This window comes from Lissotriton vulgaris, chromosome 4_1, assembly GCF_964263255.1.
Source record: "Lissotriton vulgaris chromosome 4_1, aLisVul1.2, whole genome shotgun sequence".
Taxonomy (NCBI): domain Eukaryota; kingdom Metazoa; phylum Chordata; class Amphibia; order Caudata; family Salamandridae; genus Lissotriton; species Lissotriton vulgaris.
This window is the reverse complement of record NC_141691.1, coordinates 577,665,585-577,691,362: the sequence shown is the minus strand read 5'-3', so window position 1 is coordinate 577,691,362 and position 25,778 is coordinate 577,665,585. Positions and strand designations below refer to the sequence as shown.

General features: G+C 41.3%; 1 protein-coding gene across 9 annotated transcripts in view; it reads left to right on the top strand.

The window, feature by feature from the left end:
- PDE1C (phosphodiesterase 1C) overlaps positions 1-25,778 on the top strand; it is a 1,706,308-nt gene that overhangs the window by 1,519,195 nt on the left and 161,335 nt on the right. For all 9 annotated transcript variants that reach the window (XM_086964785.1, XM_086964792.1, XM_086964789.1 and 6 more), the window contains one exon: positions 10,442-10,744. In XM_086964785.1, the coding sequence (XP_086820911.1) occupies positions 10,442-10,744 (303 nt within the window). The remainder of the gene's footprint in view (positions 1-10,441; positions 10,745-25,778) is intronic.

Genomic DNA, 25,778 nt, shown 5'->3' with positions numbered 1-25,778 from the left:
TTCTGATTTATTACTTATTTGGAGCAGAAACTTTCCTCAGTGCAATACATTTCTTAAATATCATCTGAGGGCTGTTTCAGCAAAGTTTTAATATGCTGAGCGATTAGAATTACATTGTAATAAAGTTGCTACTGTTTGAAAATTTAAAGTGTCTTTCCTGAGCTCAGCTCGTATGTAATGTTTCATAGTGTTGTCTATCGAACATACTACGACTATGTAAAGTAATTTTGGGAGGGTAAGGTGGAATTTATATTGTTACGTTACAAAATATGTTAGCCTTAGCAGAGTACAGGAAGGTATAGAAAATTACAAGCAACCCTGGAAAATGTATTTAGAATACCCACCCACTGGCATCCAGGCCTTGGCGTTCTCGTGGGATTTTAAAGGCATTCCCTAGAGATACATTTTGAAAAAATTAAGCCAAACTGTGCATTTCACAGGGATAAGTTTGTATATAGGTTGGCTAAAAGTTTTTCGGTTTTACCGGTAGTTCTGTACAGGAACATATGGACTACTCTTTCAGTTTGGAGTCCAATGGCCGCAAACATTTTCGCTCTAAAATATAATCTAAGTACTTATTGAAAACTTGCAACAATGCTATCAGGGCTGGATGGGCTGAATATAGCAACCTATTCATTTCAGAAAGCACTCATCTATCCTCACCATTTCAGGGACTTAGCTGTGCCCCGTGTAGCCACTACTGTGCTAGCAATGTCACATTTTTGTAGCTCACGCAAGCTGGGGCCCTCCTGCAGAAATGTATGTGTATACTGTGGCTCAAAGGCACTAATCTGAGTTCCGCTGACTCCTCGTTTTACCTTTCTCTGGTCATTAATAAGAGCACTAATAAGATGGGTTATAATAACACGTTGTGTAAGCTCTAACAGGTAATTCTGTGGAATTATTTAATTGAATATATCATGCTTTGTTTGAGCCACCGATGCTCAATTATATTTCTAGCTCATTTTATGTTGTTTAATACATTACATTTTTATTTATTGGATGTTTTTTGTATGTATTTATTTATACATGTGTAATTATTTGGGAGGGAAGGAAAATCACTTATGGTGTCAGAGCCAAGTTTAATTGTTGCAATGCTGTGTTATGGTTATTGGTCTTCTACAGGCAAGACAGATAATTGTTCAAAAGGCATATAGCAAATACTTAAGTACATATATAACAATGTCGTTTGAAACAACGGCTATGGTACAGGGTCACTTCATGTGGTGCCTCACATACGGGACATTCTTTTCTAAATCCTTATTATAAGTTCCTGAAATTATGAAGCCTCAAATGATAGAGTCTGTACCGGAGAACTACAGAACAGCTGGGATAACTGGCAAGCCGTCTCAACCATCTCCTGTACAGTGTATGTTGTCTATAGAGTAAGCTATAGTGCTCCAGTCAAAGAGTGGGACCTGAAATTGTGGCCTGCAGCTCGCCTGCAGGGCACTTTTAGTCAGCAGTGACCAATGAACTTTCTTTGCAGTTGAGCACCAGAGGCAGTGGAAATCTCTTATTCCATTTTATGAGGGTGGAAGCCAAGTATTGCTGTTTGCACTATTGCTCTGTGTTAGCGGATATAAAGGTGCATCCTAAGGGTGCTCTGATGACGACTCTGTACAAATTAATGCTTCTGGGATCGAAACTATTTATATGTATAAGGTGTCACATTTTCAGTGTGATCGACTGTACATGTCTTATAAGTAAGTTTTATGTTCATAGAAATGGCGTATTGTGGCATTGGATGGTATGGTGAAATACACCCATGGAATAATGTTAGCCCTGGAATCCTAGTTATACTTCTGGGCACATTGATGACATATTTTTATGTTGGTGTTTAACCTTGAGCTTATGCTATCCTAGTCATATTAATGTTATGTCTTGGCACATTGTGGGCATCCATGACATGATATTGTCCACACATATTATATGCTGGCCCAGCCATAATTAGTTTAATTCTAGTAATATTATGGTCATGCTGGCATTGTATTATTAGGCCCTGGTATAACAATGGACCTCACATAATAATGCTAACCCTGTTATGAAACGGGCGTTGCCGTAGTATATTTTTGGAATCCCTGGCTTGAAATGGGGATATATTGACTTATAAGGCATTTTCAAATACATATTTCAAAATGATATTGTGTGAAAATCACCTTTTCTGACATAGTGGATGGGGTGGAAATGTCTGTTCCTCTTTTCCGATGTGAGTCAAATCTGAAAGATGGTACTGCGCATATTGGGTATCATAGAGGGGGCAGTCATGAGTGGGCCACGGAGTGCTACAATACGACACCCATTGGTGAAGGGTGGAGTCAAGGTGGGAGTGTGGGGTGTCTCCGTTCAACCAGGGTGAGATTTGTGCGGGGAGTGTGAGGGGGGACATAGGGAGGATTGGGGGAAGCAGTTAAAAGAGAGCAGGATGCGAGCAGTGAATGTAATGGTAACTGAAGAATTAGGGGGGGGGGGAGTAGAAGACAAATAGGCCAAAGGAGACGATTGAGGAATAGGTTGAAGTTGAGGTAGTATGACTTTGAGAAAGTTAGAGACACCTGGGGTGAGAATGTTTAAGCTCAGATGCTTAAAATGACACAGAAAATAAAGACAATTAAGTGTAACATGAATGGCCTGATAAATAAGTGGAAAAGTGGTGCTATTTTGAAATGGTTAGCCTCTTTTTTTACCGAAAGTAATTTTTCAGCAAAAAAACTCACATTAAACCTAACATCCTCAAGATATCTATCCAGACAAAGTACTCACAGGCATATTTTACCTCCGCGGATTTGGCGTGCGCCGTTAGTTATATTATTTTTATTTTTGACCTAATTCTACGTTTAGAAGGACCATTAGTAATGAAAGGTGAAAGGTGACTAAATATAAGATCTAATATTAGATACCTTGAATACAACTAAGAGACAGGTAAAACCTAAAACAACAAAATTGATAAATATAATGAAGGAGGATTTCGCCTTAATATCTCCTTGGCATCAAGAGCATCCGGGCCTGTCCCAGTAAACGTGCTATTCAACCAGCTTTAGGACTGCCTCGTATTAGATTTTTTTTCTCATAACAAAATCATTGAAAAGTGAAAGGACTGAGATACTGGCCAATTCTTTCTCAGACCTTTCTATGGTGTCTCTTGTAATGATTTTAGAAGCACCTCAGAAAAAAAGCTGAGGTGGCAGTTCTTGCAGCCCAAATCTGGCTAGGTGAAATTAGACATTTCGCTAGGGATTATTCTGAGATAAACGAAAATACTGACACAATATTCATGGCCTGGGAGGCGTTTAAGGTAGCTTTTTGGGACATGTAATATCTTATGTGAAATTATCAAAGAAGCGTGCACCAAAAGTTTTGATTTTACACACTGCAGTGAAGAGGGCCAGGCATGAAATGAATAGGAGGACGATGCGGGATCAAAATGATTTGTCAAGACATCAAGAGGCGCAAAAATAGTGAATCGGACTGAACAACATTTACAGTATTTTTTTTATGCTGGAGGATATTGCAGGAAGCAACGTATGGAGAGAATAAGATCATAGGTAAATACTTGGCATGGTCCACTAAAACTCTGAAAAGTAGGCAAGCAGTTACCCAAGAGAATTCCAAATACTGGAATCATAGAGGATAATAATGAGAAGGTAGCCGAGGTGTTTATTAGTCATTATAAGAAAATCTATACTGAAGCACAGGGGATAGATGAGCAAGAGATGGTGCATTATTTGGAGTCCTTCCGGTTACCACAAATTTCTAGGGATCATAGTACAGCACTTCAAAATAGATAGAACCCCATAAAGTGGCTGTCACCCTTACGAATATGGCTGGCGCAAAGGCCATTATGGCATTCCAACGGAAGTGTACAGGGCCTTTCAAGATGAGCTTTTCCCTTATTTAACAACTCTTTTTAATCAAATTAAGTGTGGGATTCCCATCTCCAAAAGCTTTAAGGAGCTGGTAATAATAAGCCCATTGGTTGTGCCGCATATAAATGGGATAGCAAAAATTTGATTAATTGCAAATGATATCATTCTATATTTAAAAGCAGAAGGTTTAAATATGCAGAATTCGATAGATGAAATTCAGAATTTTACCCATGTAGAAGGGTATAGAGTTAATCAAGCCAAAACAGAAGAAATTGTTATATTTAACTCCAGCATCTCTCAGCTACCAGTTTGCTTACAGTCTATGTCACAATGTCATGTTATGTTATAACAATTTGTACAATGCACAGCTACTCATAGCATGTCCCGGCGCTAAAGGCACCAACCTAGAACTTAGCCTGACCATGTGAAAAGCCAGGTTTTCAGTTCCTTCTTAACAAAAGCAAGCTCTCTGGCTAGGCGAAGGTCTCTCGGAAGTTTAACCAGGTGAGGAGCCCTAAGTAAGAGAAGGATCTGCCGCCCATTCTAAGTCGAAGGATCCGAGGCCCTCTTGCTAGGTGAATGGAGAAAGATCGCAATTTGCGAGCTGGAGTGTACTCATGAATCCTCTCTCTGAGATAACCTGCTCCAGAGTCGTGCAAGGCCTTATGCACTAATACCATGGCCCTAATTTGCACCCTCTTTTTTTACAGGAAGCCAATGAAGGGCCTTCAGATGGGCGGAAATGTGAGTTCTAGGTGGGAGTTTGAGTAAAAGTCTAGCTGGCGAGTTCTGTACCACCTGAAGCCTGCTAAGAAGGTACTCAGTGAGTCAGAGATAAAGGGCATTCCCATAATCCAGTCTCATCATGATCAGAGCCTGGATAACGTTTTTGCCAGCTGACTCTGACAGGAGAGGTAGGAATCTTTGGAGCATACGAAGGGTGCTGAAACATGAGCAAATTAGTGCTTGTACCTGTGGTTGGAAAGAGAGGGTGCTGTCAAATTCGATGCTTAGATTCCTTATGGAATTTTGAAGAGGAACTTGCTGTGGTGCATCCTTAGGCCAGAAAGTTCTTAGGAAATTAGGAGGGGCATCTCCGAAGATCACAATCTCCATCTTATCCGGGTTGCATTTCAGTTGGTGCTGAGCCAACCACTGAAACAACTAAGCAAGACATTTGGAGATAAGCTCCCCCTCCGCCTTCTCTCCCCTTCCACAGGAGAAGAGAAGATGCGTTTCACCCGCATAAGAGATTACTTTTGTGCCCATTGACTCTGCAAATGTTTCTAAAGGCGTAATATAAATATTGAGCAGAGTGGGGCTTAGGGACGATCCCTGGGGTACGCCCAGAGTGAGAGTTCTAGCTTGCGATGAAAATGAAGGGAGCCATAATTCTTGGCTTAGATTGCTTAGAAAAGAGGTCAGCCATTTCAAGGCAGTGTTACTGATCCCTATTCCATGAAGGTGTTCAAGTATTTTTAAGTGGTGCATCATGTCGAAAGCTGCAGTTAGGTTCAACATGATGAAAATGGCTTTGCCTCCCTTGTCAAGGGTGCTTCTGACAAGCCCCACTACTTTCAGAAACGCTGTCTCAGTACTAAAGTGAGGTCTTTAGCCTGATTCACTAGAATGTAATAATTAGCTTCCTTTCAGGTATTGGCACAGTTGGTGATTAACTTCCTTCTCTAGAATTTTAGAGAAGGCAGGGAGGAGGGAGATGGGCCTATAATTTGCCGATTGCTGTGGGTCAGCCGAAGGTTTTTTCAGCAAGGGTATTACTTTTGCCCTTTTCCAACGTGCAGGGACCGTGCCAGTCGCCAGCGAGGTGTTTAGTTTATTATTTACTATAGGATTGATAGTTGGGCAGCTGTAATTAACAGGTTAATAGGACATGGGTCCAATGGGAAGCCCGACTTCAGGCGTTCGATAGCTCTTACTGACATTTTGAGGGGCAGCTGGTCGAAATTTGCCAGGGTAAAATTAGAGGTGAGAGAGATGGGGTTATCTGGGATGTCCACGGGCATCTATACAGGATGTACAAACTTAAGAAGATTGGCCTGGATGGTAGCGATCTTTTCACAAAAGGATGATTCTATCTCCTTACACCACTCAGATGTCAGTTTACATTCTCTTGATATGACCTTAGGTCTAAGAAAAGATTTGGCAATTCTAAATATCTCATTTGACTTGTTATCTGCCTCCTCGATCTTTGTTTTGAAGAAGGCCTTTTTAGCTAGAGACACCTCCATGTGGTATCTTTGTAATGAGAGCTTATAAATTGCTTTATCTTCTGGCTTGAAATCATACCTTTTCAAGGTGTTTACAATGTGTTTTACATACTCTAAGGTAATCTTTAACCCACAGAGCCGATGGTTTCAACCTTGCTCGAGTTCGCCTTGTGATAGCGGCTAACTCTCATTGCTGGTTCCTAGAATCCAGCAATCCAAGCTTGTGGCATCCTCTTCCATAAAGACAGAGCTGGTGTATTTATTGTCAAGGCATGCCTCAAGTCATCTTGCTGTATTTTGTGGTAAGCTCATTAGGAGGCCAGTCTATTTTCCTTAGGAGGTGACCTAACACAAATATTAGGCCACGTAAATGAAATAAGGTGGTGAATAGACCATGCAAGATGGCATGGTTGTGACACCGTCAGATTCACATTCTAAAAGACCTCGTCTAATGTATGGCCTGCTTAGTGTGTGGGACCAGAAACCTATTGCTTAAGTGAGAAAGTGCTCATAGTATCCAAGAGTGTTAAAGCCTCTGGCTACAAGGGGTTATCTAGATGGACATAAAAATCTCCCAGCACTATAAAGTGGGCATACCTCAACCCACGGGGCTAAGGCACTTCCTAGTGAGTTCAAGCAGATGCCAGCCTGGACAGGAGGACGGTAGAAGAGGGCCCCCACCCGTGAAAGCACAGTGCCTCCGCCTTCTCAAGACACACAAGAGGAAAGGATCTGCATACGTATTCCATCTTATAAACTAATGCTATCCCACCCCCTCTGCCCTTCCTCAGGAATCTGTAGTTGGGAGGGATTGCTGTGGCTAAAATGGGATTGTCTGTCTCCAAAAGCCAAGTTTCTATGAGGAAAATGGCATCCCATTTCTCATCGTGTAGTAGGTCGAAGATCTGAAGTTCATGTTTCTGCAGGGATCTGCCATTAATTAGGGCTGCAGAGAACTGTTTTGATGGCCAACTGGATTTATCAGGAGTGTAAGTGTTGTAAGTTTGGCCAAAATGTAGGGTGCAGCAATGCAAAAGGGCTCTCAATGAAGATGTCAGGCAATGGAATGTTAGGTTATTAGACTGTCCAGCCTTATTAGGTTTTAATAGTAAATGAATGAGACTAAGGTCATTAAGGCAAAAAGAGTTTCAGGCCAAAAGAAACAAAAGTTCTGGGTTTTAACCCACTGTAAGCCTAGAAATGAGGTCAACAACAGACAGTTTCTAGTCTTCCCGGTTCCAGTGTAGGGCCTTCACTTCAGGTTCCTCGTCTTCCTGGTTCCCTCGGGTTCAATGGGGATTCCTGGAGCCACTGTCCTCCGGGACCGCAGCAGGGTGTATCGGGGCATCCTGCACTCCTTTGGGACGTCCGGATACTCCCACCTTTTCTTTCTCAAGAAATGGGTCTCCTCCTCCGCCGTCTACTGCTCCTCTGCCGCTCTGTGCCGTGGTCCTGGGTCTGGTCCCGACACTTGTTGTCTCTGCTTCTTACTCTTCGGTGCTGGTCTCCGGTCTTCTCTCATCCTCTGGCTCTTCGTTCTTCCTCACTTTTCTCTCGACGCCTGACGTCATCGGAGGGCGCCGGCCTTCCTCTAGACTGCTGACCACTCCCCCTGAGAGACGAATGCTGGGATCCATGTTGGAGTTCCCGGCTAGCGGCAGCTCCTTATTACAGTAGGATACTCTGTTGTTTCCTATCATGATGGGTGGTCCATGCACAGCTAGGGTTTGCAAAGGGCATTTCCTTTTTGGAGCTATACTGAGCAAGGTTGCCCTATCATATGAGATAAAGCGCTTGTCTACTGGAGGGGAACCAGATCAGTGGCTGGCACTGGATGGTTCCGGGATGCCGACGGGGGCATATGGGCTTGCCTTTTGCGCAACAGGTCAAGTGTGGTGAGGGTTTTGAACGGGGGAGGGGGGTCCAGCTCTGCCGTGTAGGACTGCACTGTCAGCCGTAGTACGAGGACCGGTTTCGCACCTCTCTCTAGCAGCCAGCCGGGGGCGATGCTGTAGAGTGTAGAATCCTTGCTGGCCAGCACCATTGCCGCCGTTGGGGGCAGGTTTCAGAGGCACCGCAGGGGTTTATTTGTCCAGTGTGAGGAACTGCAGGCATTGGATATGTACAGCAAGTGAGCCATGTCGGACTCAGATTTGGGGTTGTTCTACTCTCCTGGGTATCAGGCCGGGCAGTATGCCATTAAAGTACTGCAACCGTGTTTGCGTGCAGCTCAGCCCATGGCACTCTTCTGATCGGCGGCGGGTGGTGGGGCCTTAAGAGAGGAGCATCCCCGATGTATCGGAACAATTATAGGTGTTTATTTACCGGATTTGCGCTCGACGGGGAGGGATTCAAAATGTATGGTAGCTTTTGTCGTTATATACCATTATTACTACTGAGGACTCGGGGACAGGTTCTTGGTAGCCTGACCGGGAGGCTAAGTCTGGTAATACCAGTGTGCTGATGGAATCGACTTCGGAGGGTGCCCGCGCTGCATACAGGTATGGACCTACTGGAATTAACTGAGGCCTTTTGGCAAAAACAACCACGATGGGGGCTGGTGCTACCAATCGCGATGGTCATCTCACCCTGGCAAACCATTGCTGGAGGGGAGGAGAGCGGTAGGTCTCCCCTTTCAGTGCCTGGTGTTCCCTGAGCTGCACGTTTTAAATTGTGCCATCATACTCTTGAGCTCTGCCTTTTCATATTTCGTTTTTTCACAAAGAATGGGCGGGTAATTCCAGTCTACAGCACATGTAGTTCTTTCCCAGGGCATTGCGCAGTACAGCTCTTTTGGACAAGTGTGGGAGCAGGTTTGCAGTTGTCACCATCTTCGCTTTTTGGGAGTTGTTTAGGCCTTTTCCTCTCTTGCCCAGTTGTGCCACAAAGACTTTTCTTACATGCATGGGTCTATACATTGTGGTTCTACTCTGTCGGATTGGGCTGGGTATGGGGGGGCCACAGAGGCACGCAGGGCAACCTTTGGCCTCCGCATGGTTTGCCAACATGCAGGCAGCCATCTTCCTATTGGCTTTCACTATTGTTCGGGCTAAACAGGACAGGGGCACTCTTTGTCTGCTTTGTGAGGAGCTCCCTTCCACCGTGTCTGAACCTGTTTATACTATTATTTGGCATATAATTTCACTTGCCGTGAGTGTTGGCAATGTCGCTCCCACACCCCCAGGTCTTGCACCTTCGGTATGTGGCTTCGACCTCGAGTTGGAGCTCGGTCGCATGGGTTGTGCTGGGTGTGGGGCTTCAGGGCCCGTGTTGATCAGAGCCCTTTGGCCTGGTGGGGTGTGTTTTGCTGAGGGAGCAGCATGGGCCAAGGGACCATGGCCTGGTCGAACACGGCCCGCTTGGTGGCTGGAAAACAATAAGGGTACCGACAATAGGACAATGGTTTAATAAGATGACCAGGACCTATACCTTTGAGAAGGCTTGGGCATGTTTGTCTTCTATGAAGTGATTGATATATATATAAAACCTAAGATTCATGTGTCAAACAGGGCTGGGATAGACCCCTGTTGACTTGGCATGGCGATTAAGGAAATGCTACTGATTGTAATGATGTATTATATTTGGCTCTGGGGGACATCCTAATTTTGGATATGGCCGCTAGTAGAGAATTACAATTCTTTAGTGGTCAGTAGACATTCATTTGCATACAAAGTTAGAATATTAGCAATAATTGTATAGGGGTGTACTGATAAGTTTGGGTGCTGCTAATAATGATGATATCTTACCTTGTTGAAAGCTTCTTGTTGAATGCTTGCACTCTGTTAATCATACCTTGTACTTTATGATTTACTGCTGCTACTCGTGAAGTTTTAAAGATCGCTTTGGGTATGTTGAAAGGGAGCATTACTGTATCTTGAATTTCAACATAGTTGCACTTACACACTTTAATAATACCTACGCTGCTATTCCTTAAGACTGTATCTAATATGAGTGTGCGGAATGGAAAGATGTGGTAGGGCTGTTGGATCAACCTTGTTGCATTGTATTGTATTAGTATTGCACTTCATATGTCAAGTATATGCGAAGTATATCAATTATATCTCCTGTAATGTAAATACTGATATCTATCCTCCTCAAATAAATAATAAAAAAATAAAAAACATGTCTGCAACACATCTTCTCTGTGTTGCTTTAATTGAGAAACAGATTTTATGGTACACAACCTGGACATGTATCTAACTCCCCACAGTGGTGAGAGATAGCTAGTTGTCCTAGGTCCTAGTGAATTTATGCATATAAGCAAAGTTCCCCAGAGTTCATATTATCCTGTATAAAGTACCCTTGGTGTATTATCACTGAAAAAATATGTAATCCATTGTCTGACAGATGCGGAAGAAAAAGCCAAGAGAGAAGCAGAAGAAAATCTTCAAAAAGTTGAAGAGGGCACAACAGAAACAAGTGAAGATGCAAAGCCACCTGATGAACCAATTCCACCGAAGACAGAGAACAGCAATGCATCAAATTCTGTTGAAAGAAAGAACACAGAATCTAGCAGGGGTAATGCAAATGGGACTCGGCTACCCAGTGTAACCAGACAAGAGGAAACACAAGCAGCAAACCAGCCTAGAGCGGACAAAGTGGCAGGCGCACAACCAGCACGGGCAGAAGATAAACAATTTGTACAAAATGGTGAGTCTGCTTTTACTTCTTTACAAACGAAGGTAAACCACCTAGAACATGGTGAGTGTATAATGCTGAAGTCATTTCTGTGTGCACTAATTCACAGAAGTGGTGTCAGTAACCCCTGACAGATCTGCTTATGCGGCGATTGGGGAGGGGTTGCCACTGTGCATGCTTACTGATTTAGCATAAGCTAAACTTTCAATGTGTTTTATTTTTTATGGAGACTGGTTCTTTGTAAAAGAATAGAGTGACAGACTTGAGGAGTGGTGGGGTTAAGGATTCACATTGGAAAAGGATTTGTGAAAACAGAATGGAGAAAAAAAGGCAGATGCAGAGAGAGGGTCTGCGGAAGACAATAGAGAAAAATTATGTGGTAGAAAAAAAGCAGAAGAAAGAAAGGGTGGAGAATAATAACGGCATAAACACAACAGGAAGAAAGGAAGGATGGAATGGAAGGAAGGAGGGAGAAAGGCACAAGAATGAAAGGAGGCTGAAGGAAGGGATAATAAAGAGCAGGAGTGGAAGGAAAAAGTTGGACGATGGTGAAAGAAGAGTAGATGAAGTAAAGGAAGAAGTAGAGAAGAAAGAGAGAGAAAAGCAAAATAAGAATGGAAGAATGAAAATAATACGAAAGCATGCAAGATGGAAAATAAAAGAGATAAAGAACAAGAATAAAACAAAGAGGGTAAATTAAGAAAGTATGAGTGTGAAGAAAGAAGGAGTGAGAAGCCAGAAAGAATTAACAGTGAGAAGCGAGGAAAGTAAAAATATATCAAGCCAGAAAAAGAACAAAGTAAGAAATAGCGAGAATGAGGAGTGAGATTACAGAAAGAAAGTGTCACAAGAAAAATAAGGTGGGATAAAAGGCTTTACATTTGTCACCTCTGGGACCTGAGGATGGTAGAGTTGCGTTTAAGAATTGAACCTGCAGTCCACCCTGCAGTGAGCGGCACCAGCAGGGTGTGGTACGACGGCAGGTGGAGTTGTGTAATTGGCATACAATAAATAAACTATATACCTAATTACCTGATGATATTCTGGGTTGATATTCTGACCATTTAATAGTCCTGCCTTGAAATTCTGAACCTACATTCCTCCCTGGTAGAATGTTCACCTTTATAATCATATCTTTCACACCCATGCCATTATCTAGGTATAGTGGTGGCTTTCTCTGGGACATGGCTACTGGTGGGAATGCTAGGAACAAGTTGAAGATCTGTTAGTAACTGTTAGGTTTAGTTACCAGCATATAATGAGCATCATCACGTTTTCACAGCACATAGGCATGTAAGGCAAAGTATGTTAATCTGGGGAAGTAGAACATCCGAGCATTTGATGTAAATGTCAAGTGGATATTTGGGGACCAAAATGCACAGTTTTAATCTGACGAAATTATCATATTCACCTGAAATAAAAAACTAGCATTTGTGAATAAACTTGTGTTTTTTCAGTAAGTGTAAATCTGGAATCTGGGGATCCAACATATTGTTCTTCAACAAAATATTTGAAGCTGATTTTAAGTGGTAATTGATGGTGAATTTGGGGCACTTATTACCAATTCTATTTCCTCAGTGCTAAGGGCTCTTGATAATGTGACTGTTCATGTATAATTTATGTAGATGCATTTCCTGAAACATATTAAAAGAGCGTATCATTTCCAAGCCTTGACCCCTCCAAGTACATTCACATTTAAAGAGTTTTTGACTGCACATGTAGTTGGTAAGAGCAAGACGAGAAATTGAAAGTGCGTGAAAGAAAGAAGCAAATAAATGTATTATAATCATGCAAAAAACTACATACCAAGATTACTCAAACCGTTCCTGATTCCTATTAAATTTGAACCAATTTACAGGTAAATAGGAATGAGGGATGCTACATTTTGTCATTTTTTTAATCCGGTTTTCTTATTGGTTCAACCCTCCATAGCCCTTTTGAGAATCAGACGTGCCTGGCAAACCATGAAAGTAATGAAGTATAGCATGAGTGCCCCTATAAGATTGTGACTAGATTGTCAAAGTATACAAATAATGTGCTGAAAAATTCACAGTGTCTTGGAGGAACTTTTTCTATGAGGGCCCCACATATATTGCTTGGGAAGGTCAGTCTTAGTAAGTAACAGTACAAAAAGAGTAAAAAGAGTAAAAAACTGACAGTGAAAAGATTAAAAAATGCTAATTAGCAAAATAGGATGGTTTCATGGCTCTCCTAAAGAGCATGTGTTAGACTTGGCATCCTTGGCGTTGTTCCCCTTGACTTTTTGCTTCTACCTCCTGTATTTTTGATGCTGTGCTGGATTTTATTTTTGCTGGCTTAGATGCTTTGGGCACTTGGCCACCTCTGATCAGTGTCAAATTTCAAGTCCTCCCCGCGTAAATTGTTATCATGATTGGTTATCCGTGATTGCCATATTTGATTTACTAGTAAGCCCTTAGTAAAGTGCACTGAGTGTGCCTAGGGCTTGTAATTCAAACACTACCACACAAGTAGCCTTCCAAATGTACCTCAGACCTGCCAGTGCAGTGTTTGGGCGCAGTTTTTACTGCCAAGTCGACCTGGCAAGGGCACCCACTTGCCAAGCCCTAACCGTCCCATTTCTTACATGTAAGACACGCCTCAGGTAGGCCCAAGGTACCCCCATAGGCTGGGTGCAGTGTATGTGAAAGGTAGGACATGTACTGGTGTGTGTGACATGTCCTGATATCGAAAAAATGCCAATTTGTTTCTCACCATTGAAAGGCTATCTGTCCCATAATCTAACATAGGAATTACTTTGTCACATCTAATAAGTACAACTTTGTATTGGGACAAGATAGAGAAATGGAGTTTAGGCTCCCTGACCTAAGAATTGAATAACACATCTTTTCGAAAAAATGGTTATTTAATAGTGTGTTTGAAAGGCCACTTTTCGAAAGTAGGCATTTGCTTATTTACCCATTCTGTGTCCCTCCACTGTTTTGTGTATTGACTGTCTGCTTTTGGAGTGACAGGGGATGTACATTCAGTGTAGACAACTACTGGGGGGAGGGTGAGTTGAGGTGTGACCTGCCTTTCCTGGGTGACTCAGAGCGGAGCTGAATAGACCTTGGTTGAATTTAGAATGCTGGGAGGTGTTTCACTCACAGCTTAATAGACATTGTTTCCTCTGCACAATGCTGTTTTCGCCTCCTGTAGTGATGCTGCACTAGAGGTGACTGAACTGGTTTGGACTTGACTAAGAGACCCTTGCTACAAAGAGAACAAAGACAAAATGGGCTTTCAGTGGTGAACCTTATTCCCCAGAGGATTAGATCACTTCTGGACTGAAGAGGAACCTTTGCCAAGGAGAATATCTGGGGAGCTGTGAGGAGAACTGCCCCTTTGCTGTGTGATGTGTGGGGTTGGCCTGTAGGTGCCGGCTCTGCCAAGGAAAGGACAAACACTGTAACTTTGCTGAAACTCCTGCTTGAAGAACAATCTCCAAGGGCTTGTGTGTGCTGGGCACAAAGACTTCACCACCAGCTCCCCTGAACTCCATTGCTGTGAGTTCTGACCTGCCGGGAGGTGACTATTCTAGTTTTGGGCCTCTGTGAGTTATTTCTTCCGTTCGGGAGCTGAAGGAAACCTAAAAGATGCAAGAAACACAATATCCAAACACGGTTAGTGATGCTGCTGTGACACAGCGACCTGCACCGAGGCCAGGGGTACTGCTCATGAAGTGCGCGATGCATCGCCCCACCTGATCCATAGTTCTGAAGCCCTTCAATGCCTGCCAACACTTGCAACTATATGCCTTCCTGACGCCAGCGCTCGCTCCAACGCCATCACTGCCAGCGCCTGCATCCTGTTATCGCGGAGCCGATAACTGGCGAGGATGACTCCATGAGTCTTTGACTTCGCATCGCCTCACTGGAGGCAATGTCTCACCACCGATGCAACAACCTTCCTTGTCCTGGACTCGACATGTCATACACGGACACAATGCCTACCTCCCTTCCCAATGGCAGCCTCGGAGCTGGCCTCAACCATGGCACCAACGCCTAAGCTCCACAATTCTGTGCACCTTCCAAAGACTTTATTCCAAGTTACTGTTGTTTGGGGGTCTGTGTGACTCCGTGCCTGACGCTGCATCCCCCACGGTCGACAGCGTACTTTGGATTATTGCCTATCACGACATCGTAATAGCCCCAGGTGGAGCTATTTGTTTGCTACAAATTCTGTTTGTGAATTAACTGTTATAAAGTTGTATTTTACTACCTGTATGTCGGATTTTTTGGTCTTGGAATTGTTTGGTTTAGATAAAGCTACCTTATTTTTCTAAACTGGTGCGGTGTCCATTTGTGGTGTTTTCACTGAGAACCAATACTTTACACATTGCCTTTGGGATAAGCCTGCCTGCTCATACCAAGCGGGTGAGCAGGGGTTATCTAAAATTTGTATCCTCCTTACCCTGACTATAAGAAAGGGTCCCTACTTGGACAAAGGTACCTACCTCTTTTCATTAGATACCCCCATTTCCAACAACATGTGCTCTTGAATCTGATGGTGTTCCAACAGGAGAGCATTTAAAAGCTTTGCTCTCAAAAGTTATTGGCAATGCTTCTATACACAACACTTCCAGGAGAAATAGTGGTAAGGTAAGAAGAGGTCTTGAAGGCAGATAGTTCTGATCAGTCATACAGAAATGGTATTTTCAAAAGTACCCCACATACCCCAAACAGTGAGACTTCTTCATATTCCCTACGTGGGAGACAAGTTAAGACTTTACAGGAACCTCATGGTCAAAATGTCCTACCCTCTTGACCAATTTGACCGCACCACTTTGAAAATTGTGTTGCCTGAGTAAAGGGTAGGCTGGAAGAGCCAGGTAAAAACTGTTGCAATAACCAGTCTTAAGCTTCTACATTGGGCCACAATCTCATTAGTTCATTTAGGGGAAGTAAATGCAGCATTACTCATGTCTGCCAAAAGCAAGATGAAGAGACTGCTTTGAGTTGGTCTTTGAAATAAAGGTTTTGATCAAGGACCAATTTTGCCGGTTTTACTAAAGTAACTGAGTCTGATGGTGTGCCCATCTTGGAAGGCCACATGGATCCGTCCCATAGAATTTCATTTTTGCCCTAGAGGACTCAATCGGTTTTATTGAAGTTGAGTCTAAGCAAGCATTCCTCCTGTCACCTTTTGCGTGTTTGATATCCTGAATCCTTGCCTTTTTAGCTTGCCTATGTCAATTATCCTTAAAGCTTCAACTAAAGGTTTAGTGGTATCCATTTGGTGCAGAGCCTTTTCTAATGGGCTATGAACGAGAATAAAAAGGATTGGAAAAGTGTGGTGCATCGAACATGCAAAATAGCTCTAAATATACAATTTTTTGTATCACACTTGATTGTTAAGAAGTGTTCTATATCAAATTTTCTAGATCTAGCACTATTTGAATTTAGAGATTAGCTCAAGTTAAACAAATGCTTATTGTGCTGCATACATTGTTTAGGTTCTAGCAAACGTAAGTTATTTCTTATATGACCCTGATGACTCTTTTACTGTAATCTAACTAAAAAAACACTTAGTGAAATTTTCTGTACTAATTTTAGAAAATAATATATATTCAACTTTAATCAGGTAGTCACATTATTGGATGGAACGCGTGCAAATTTGTTGTTCTGTTAGTACATTGCCTTGCAATCAAGACACTGCAGGATTTCAATACTGCATGACCAAATGGCGTGATGGCCATGTGTTAGTATAAATCTGCACCTTCATCGTAAAAGGCCTGTGATTCATGTGTTCTTATGGCTGTTTGCTAAGGGTAGCACTGCTCGATATGAGAAGTGTCCTCCGGGCTCGACAAAAGTCCTTTTATTAAGGTTCCACCAATTTAAGCAATAGATTCAAACAATTTTATCCATGTTTGCTTTTTATTGTTATGATTTCATCTTGTTGTATTAACAAGGAGCTCTTTAATTCAGAAGAATCTCTCAATTTTATAAAGCGCACTCCTCTTTTTCAAGCACTCAATTTTTTTAATTTGCACTTGACCCTGTCTACATTTAGTTCGTTTTCTTACATACACCTCGTTTTCTCTTCATTGACAGAGATTTATCCCCCGGAAGAAGGCATTTATTCAATGTCAAAATGCATTGGGATTTATTTGAGTGCGCTTTATAAAATTGAGAGATTCTTCTGAATTAAAGAGCTCCTTGTGAATACAACAAGATGAAATCGTAACAATAAAAAGCAAACATGGATAAAATTGTTTGAACAGTGGCGGTTCTTGCATGGGGGCGTTTGGGCGCCGCCCCCCCTGCTTTCTCGCCGTGCCAGAAGGCAGAACAATGGTAGTTATCATATTATATAACTACCATTGTTTCTGCCTTCTCGCACGCCGAGAAAGCAGAACTTCCTGGTTAGAGTTACTAGAGGGCAGGGGGGAGTGGCTTGGGGGAGTGGCTTGCCCATTGTTGTTAATACTGACTGTATGGGCAGCCTGAGGCCGCCCAAACATACAGTATTACCAACAGTGGGAAAGCCACTCCCCCAAGCCACTCCCCCTGCCCTCGAGTAACTCTCCCTGTTCTCTCTGTATGCTGCAGCAGCATCATACAGAGAGAAAATTACGTAGCCTGGGGCAGCCGGCCGCACCAATGAAAAACGCGGCAGTGGAGAGGGAGGCTGCCTGCTGCGCCGCCTTCCTGATGACGTGCTGGTGCTGCCTGCAGGACTTGAAAGTGAGGACGGCGGGAATCGGAACGAAGTCTCTGCTGGACGGTAACAAGGTAAGCGTACTTAACTTATTTATATTTGTAAAATCGGATCCGTTTTACCGTTTATGAACAGCGGTTTGCGATTATTTAACCTGCTTTGAACTAGGGCTGAGTGTATGAAGAACTGGTCAGTTTTTGTGTGCTTTTATTCCACTGCCTATCTCGCATTATTGGAACGTCAACAAATAGAAGGAGGGAAATTAAGGCACTGTTTTAGTAGCGCATGTCTTGGGTAAAGAAAATATTGTTTGGTTGCCTTTCACCGCGCTCCTCATACCAGAAAACTGAAATTGGTTTATATCAGCACGCACTAAACTAAACATTTTAGCGCGCAATTCACTGTCATTAATTGAGTTAAGATGGTCAGAGAGATAGGGAGGCGGTTATTGAAGCAAAAGTGGTAGCATGGAAGATCGGGAGCCCTGCCGCCTGATTTCTATGTCATTCAGACGTCAGTTTCAGGCAGTCTTTGGACCCAACCTCGGAAAAGCAGGAAAATAAACTCTTCAGTTTCTTAAAAAGACATGTCTGTGTAAATAGTGCGTCATTTGTTCCAGAGCAAGGTGCTTGTAGTTCGCCACCCACTTTTACTAAAGGCACTCTGCCAGGGATGCTAGTTAGGAGCAATAAAAGCGTTTTTTGTACCCCTCTGCATGACGTGGTCATCCTAATGAAAAAAAAAGACTTTCACAGTTATAAACAATTATAATGAGGAAAGACTTTGAAGTGGAGTTGACTCATGCAAACCACGCAGAAAGTGGACGTGTGCATACACGTGCATTCCATTTAACTTTAGACATTACACAGCACAGCATCTCCCACGGCAGCTGTAATCAATGGGTACGGAGTGCATTATGTACAACGTTATCTGCAGGTTGTTGTTGGAATCTATAAGATTGAAGCTTCATAGGGTAGCGTGTCATGCGACCTCATTCAAAACCCATGTAAATGTGTTCAGTTGGTCATGTGCCAGTCATTAGGGGTTCTTTATGGGTCTTCCTACTGCAGAGATCCGCCAGCAGGTGGATCCCTCAGTAAGTGTGGTCAGTGGATGCTGTAATGTGCTTCCTTTTCTTGTGTTTTGCTTGGTCAACGCCCAGTTGGGCGCTGGGAATTGTGGCCTTCCTCCATCACTTGGGCCTGTGTTGGTATGCCTGTAGTGTGAAGGTATGTATTGGTTGGGTTAGTTGAGCTCTGGGGATAGTCAGTGTGATTACAAAAATGGCGAGAAGGACCCCACAAACCCACCTTATAGCAGTCAGACTCACTTGCTAGGCTCACTCGCCACCGAGCACTCAGATCAAACTTTTACGCCTCACTACTTTCAAATGTCACCAGCCGCCACTGTGTTTGAATCTATTGCTTAAATTGGCGGAACCTTAATAAAAGGACTTTTGTCGAGCCCGGAGGACACTTCTCATATCGAGCAGTGCTACCCTTAGCATTTTCCTACTCCCTTGGTCGGAGGGAGATACTCCGGAGCACCTTACAAGCCTTAACGTTATTAACAACAACGCATGCGTCCATCCATACCCTTATGGCTGTTTGACCATCTTTCTGTCTTTCTGTCTGTCCGTCTTTCTCTATCTATCTCGGAAGTAATAGGACCTAAAGTAATCAGAATTCCTAGATATTTTAAGCATATATAATAATATTATCTGGCAGCCTGGAGGGTGGACTGTGCCAAAAAATATATTATTAAGTGTCAGGAAGCACATTAATACTTAGTTGTTTTAGTTGTAATTTCTGCTATCTATTGCTTATTCATCAGGCACGCTGGGAAGCATTTCCAGGGCAACCATGCACTGTGTAAATTGGTGTAACATAACATAGCATAGCATAATAAAACATGGCAAACTTACATAACAATAAAGAACAGCAAATTTGTATAACATAGCAAAACATAGCAAACCTACATAACATAGTAAAACATAGCAAACTTACATAACATAGCAAAGCATAGCATAAAAAACTTAGATAACATAGCAAACTTGCTTAACAGAGCAAAACATAACAAACTTACATAACATAGCTAACTTGCATAGCATGGCAAAACATAGGAAACATACATAACGTAGCAAACTTACATAGCATAGCAAAACTTAGCAAGCTTACATGGCATAGCAAAAAGCAAGAAACTTATATAGTATGGCAAACGTGCACAACACAGAAGATCATAACAACTTTACATTATTTGAAATAGCAAACTTACATAGCGTAGCAAAACATAACAAACACATAGCATAACATACCAAAGTTACATAAAATAGCAAACACACATAACATAGCAAAACATACCAAACTTGAATATCATAGCAAAAAAAAATAGTGGACTTACATTACATAGCAAACTTAAATAACATAGCAAAACATGTCATAGCAAAATATAACACACGTACATAACATAGCAGAACAAACATATATAATTTAGCAATACATAAATTAACAAACTTACATTGCAAAAGTACAGTACATAGCAAACTTACAACATAAAGCCGAATATAGCAAACTTACATAATATTGCAAAAATAGCAGCAAACTTACATAACATAGCAAACTTACAAGACATAACAAACATATAACATAGCAAACTTACAAAACATAAAAAACTTACATAACAAACCAAGCTTACATAACATAGGACAAGATAACATAACATAACAAACTTAAATCACATATCAAACTCAGATAACATCAAAACATAGCAAACTTGCATAGCAAAACATAACACATTTACATAACATAGCAAATCAAAGCAAATATACATAATATAGCAATAAAGCAAAACTTTCGTAGCATAGAAAATACAACAAACATATATAACATAGCAATCTTACATAAAATAGCAAACTTACATTACATAGCAACATATAGCAAATGTACATATCATAGCAACATATAGCAAATGTACATAACGTAGCAAACATACATAACATAGCAAAATATAGCACACTTGCATAACATAGACACTTACATAACATAAAAAACTTATATAGAGAAAAACATAACAAACTTACATAACATATGAAGCTTACATAACATAACAAAAGGTAGCAAACTTGCATAGCATAACAAACGTACATAACATATCATAATATAATGTAACATCGCATACTTCTATAGCATGGCAAAGCATAACAAGCTTACATAACATTACAAAACATAGCAAACTTACATAAAAAAACATAGCATAGATAACTCACATAACATAGCACACCTTCATAACATAGGAAATAATAGCAAACTTACATAACATATCCAACTTAGATAACATAACACAACATAGCAAACATATATAACATAGCAAAAGTGCATAACAAAACAAACATACATAATATATACAACATAACAAGCTTACATAATACAGCAAACCTTATCAGACATACATAACAAAGCAGAACATAACAAAATACATGACATAGCAAAACATAGCAGAATATAACAAATTTGCTAAACATAACATACTTCCTAACAAATCAGAATATGACAAACTTACATGACATAGCAAAACATCACAAACTTGCTAAACATAACAAACATGCACAGCAAAACATAAAATACCAAAACATAATAAACATACACAACATAGCAAAATGTAGCACAACATAACTTGCTAAACATAAACGTATATAACATAGCAAAACATAAAAAACTTACATAACAGCAATGCATAGCAAACTTACAAAATATATATAGCAAACTACATAGCATAGCAAAACAAATAGCATAACTTATATAATAAACTAACATAACATAGGAAAACACATATTATTACATGACATATATAACAAAATAAATAACCATAGCAAAAGACATAGCATATATAGCAAACTATAATAACATATATATCAAACTAAATAACACATAGCATAAATAGAAAAGTAACATAACAGAACATTACATAACTTATATAGCAAACTACCATAACACAGTGTTTGAGTACTTCTCGTTAGCTGAGCTCAAATACTACTTAGAGGGTATGCAGGGTTCCAGGGTCAGTATTCATTTATGAACTACAGTTGATACTGACTAAACTCACCAACGTGAGTTTCAAAAATGGAAAGATGTACTGGATAGCTACTTCAAAACATTCCATGAAAAGAAATGGGAAAACAAGAAAAAAATATGGTTTACTCTTTGAATGCAATTTAATAAAGGCTACTATTATCAAGAAACTTTCTTTTTATTACTACTGGGGCCACAGTTATGCTGTCTCTTAAGTTCACACAGTCAGAGAGGGCTTGGTAGATTGGCCTGGTGAATGAAATTATCTTAGGAATTCTATCTTTTCAGGGAGTTCAAATGTCAACAGTAAATGGGGTTGTACGACTTCATCCAAAAAAGGCTTCATGAAACAGGGCATTGAAGCTGGGCCATCACAGTGTAGAAGGGTGGGGAAGAGTAAAAGCTCTAAGTGGGTGAAGGTACTTCTCAATTGTATATGGTTGTCATATATTATAGATGCATTTTCTTGGTTACTCTTCCTTTTACAGTGTTTACAGGGCTTGTCTTTCATCATAACCAAATGTGTATTTAAGGAGCCAGATAAAGTGTGTGAGAGTTGAAGGAATGAAAAAAACTGTAATGGTCAAACGCACATCCTATAAACAGGGCATCAAGGTGGATTCGCATTTGGCACGACAGCTTAGGGTCAAGCATGAAAGTGAATAAACTGGGGAAATTTTACGGGAGATGGGTGAACCAGCGACTTCCAATGCAGAAAAAGCCCCCAATTTTTCTGTTTCTATAATTGACTCTAAACGGACTTGATTATCTGGATGGCGTGGACCTTCCAATCTGTGACTCCTGCCCAAAATAAGATTCTTGGGGTGTCTATTAGTGAGGAAGAAGACCCAACTGACATCACAGCCCTGAAACTCCATAACTCACCGGGTCCAGATGCCCTCACAGCCCAATTTTATAAAACATTCAGCTCTGACCTAATCCCCCACCTGATAATTCTTTTTAATCACATGGGTAATGTGGTTGCTCCTTCAATGAGTTAAACACTAGTATCAATCATCCCCAAGCCATGCAAAGATCAACGCACTTGTGACTCATATAGGCCCATTGCTTTACTCAATTTAGATGCCAACATATACTCAAAAATCCTGGCCTCCAGACTTGATGATATGAGGCAGGACTTGATCCATCCGGATCAGTCTGGTGTTATTCAAGGCAGACAGACACTTGACAACCAGTAAAGGGTTCTCCTCCTGGTTAAAAAGGCTACTGACTGTATTGCTAGCTCTTAATGCTGAGAAAGCCTTTAACAGGGTGGACTGGTCCATCTTACTTCACACCTTGAAACACTTTGGGTTTTACAACCAATTCATTGCTATGATTCAGCCAATTATGCAGCACGTCAATCCAGGATTTTGGTTAATGGAGGGAGCACAGAGCTCTTTCACTTGAACAAAGGGACAAGAAAAGGATACCCCCTCTTCCTGCTTCTATTCGCTCTCCATATCGAACCCTTGGCGGCCAAAATATGTTAGACATCTGCAATCAAAGGCCTTACCTTTGGGTTTGTAGAGCATAAAATGTCCTTATTTGCAAATGAAATTCCGCTGATGCTCTCCTCCCCCTAGACTTTACTAGAAGCACTCCAAGAAGCATTTAGACTATACGAGGAGGTGGCAGGATTTTGTATTAACCTGACTAAATCTTTTTACTCAACCTGACGCTGCCCAACACTGACATTGAGAGCCTATATGCTTCTACTCCTGTTCAATGGGATAAAAAGTATATCACTTACCTGGGTATTAAAATCACTCCAAGACTATCAGACCTATATTCTGCCAATTGCCCACCACTCCTAAAGCATCTGAAGGCAGACCTCAAACGATGGGCACATATGTATATCTCCTGGCTTGGCGGCATTCAGGCCAGTAAAAATGTCGGCCCTACCCAGGGTTCTCTATCTCTTTCAAGGCCTTCCTATAGAGCTAGATTGTGTAAAATAAAGTTGTAAAGAAAAAAGTGTTCTGGCTCACTTGCTTTGCTTGCTACAATACAGTGCAAGCAATACTCGCCACCACTATTCATGTCAGCTCCTTAATGTAGTGTGTATTTTGGCCTTGTGTTAATATTACAGTTATTATGAAACTTCAATTGTATCAATTATTGTCATGTCAACAGAATTATGGTCATGTGACATCACATCCTGGAAGATTTGGGGTCAAAGGTCATATGATGTAATTTCCTGTGATGACATTAAGGTCAAAGGATGGGCGAAATCACCCTGGCAATTGGTGATTTGAGGTCCATGGAGCTTTTCAAGACCTTGAACCACTACACATAAATCAGACGATTTACGGACATGTTGGTCCCGCTTATCAGCCTACAGAGGGTAGAGCAGTCACTTGCATACCAAGGATGACTGAGGTGTGACTTACCCCTTCATTTCAAAGGTGGAGCATAAAATGGCCAGTATTTGGGTGATGGGATATTTGTTCCAGGACATTTATTTCACACCATCACAAACATCTAAAATGAACGTATTCTGCATCCCTCACATTAAATACATAACAGATCTCTAATGTATCGGGCAGCCTTTTTTGCTCTAGTGGGAGTTTTGCAGGTGTTTTTGCAGAAATCAGGATTCTGTTGGTTGTTTCCCAAATATAAGCCAAAACTTTAAATACTTTTTTGAGGCTAGTTTGCAGGTTAAATATTTGCACAAATAATGTAGCCAGTTTTACATACATGATTTCAAGCATTGTGCCAGTCAAGAGTAACCATATAAAGTCAACTTGACTTGCTTCCTTTCTTACTATTGTCTTCTTTTAAAGCAAGGAGTTAATTAACAGGCCACATTCTGTATTTTCGGAATGTGGATGTGGAATGTTTAGTATTAGGAGACTGGTAATCAAAGAGTTGGTGTTGGACCTGTCTCCTTTGCAGGGTCATCCTCCTATATCATCTGACCTGCTTTTGTTGGCTTTAGGACTCCGGGCACTTTATCAATGCTGATCAGTGCTAAAGTGCAAATGCTCTCTGTGTAATTTGTGATTATGATTGGTTATCCATAATTGGTATATTTGATTTACTGGCAAGCATCTAGTAAGGTGCAGAGTGCGTACCCTGGGTCTGTAAATCAAATGCTACTGGTGGGTCTGCAGCACTAATTGTGCCACCCACGCAAGTAGCCTTTTAAAGGTGTTTCACACCCACCACAGCAGCGTCTGTGTACACAGTTTTTAACTGCCATGTCGACCTGGCAACTGCACCCAATTGCCAGGCCCTAACTTTCCCTTTTCTTACAAGCAAGTCCCCCCAAAGGTAGACCCAAGGTTTCCCCATGGGCAGGGTGCAGTGTATGGTAAATGTTGGATATGTATTGGTGTGTTTCACATGTCCTGCTAGTGAAATACTATTGCAAGGACTAGCTCTCCTATAGGATATCATCGGAACTGCCTTGTTACATTTTACAAGTGCAACTCTCAATTGGGAACAGCTAGAGATTTGGAGTTTAGGCTCTTTGAACTCAGAATTTAATAACACACCTTTTAGTAAAGTTGTTTTTTAAATTGTGTGTTTTAAAATGCCACTTTTACAAAGTGCAAAAAGAACAGATGATGGATGGAATGCTGAAGTAATCAAACATTCCCCCTCAGTCATAGATCGTGGTTAAAACCATTATCTTTTTGCACGCCATTTCAGTTAGACCCAGTCATATGTAAATCAGTCTTGAACCTCCTCCCCATGGGAACAGTCCAGCACAAACTACTAAGCCAGGTCTTCTGTGTACAAGAAACAAGCATCCGGGGACTGTAAGTAAGTAACATTTGTATTGTTTTTGATTAATTAAAGCCATTACAAAAATGTAAATTGGTAAAAGTCTTATATGTTAAAAATAAGTAGAAATAAATTTATAAAAGCGGGAAGATTTCTTTTCTAAGAGAGGCCCTTGTTCACGTTCTAAAGGGGACAATCTAATATCTATACCCAGGTTACGGTTATAAAGGCTAAAGCCTTGTACTATTTTTGCACTTGCTCAGGGTACCGCTAATCCTTGCTTAGATGCTGCTAACAGGAACTTTACTAACTTCCCATTTAGCTGCGGGTCCTTTGGATCAAAGCAAGCAATCACAGCCTGTCTCTGGGTTCGTATCCCTCAATCGTTGAAATGGGTTTTTTAGTAGGCCTACCATTTCCTCTTTTAATTTATTGCAAGAGTATATTAGATATTCTATGTCCCTCATAACGTGCATGAGTTCCCATGATTCTCTCTCAGCCAGGGTGGAAGGTGCAGTGTGACTAGCAGGATTCCTAACCTATATTTTAAAAATTGCTCTTTA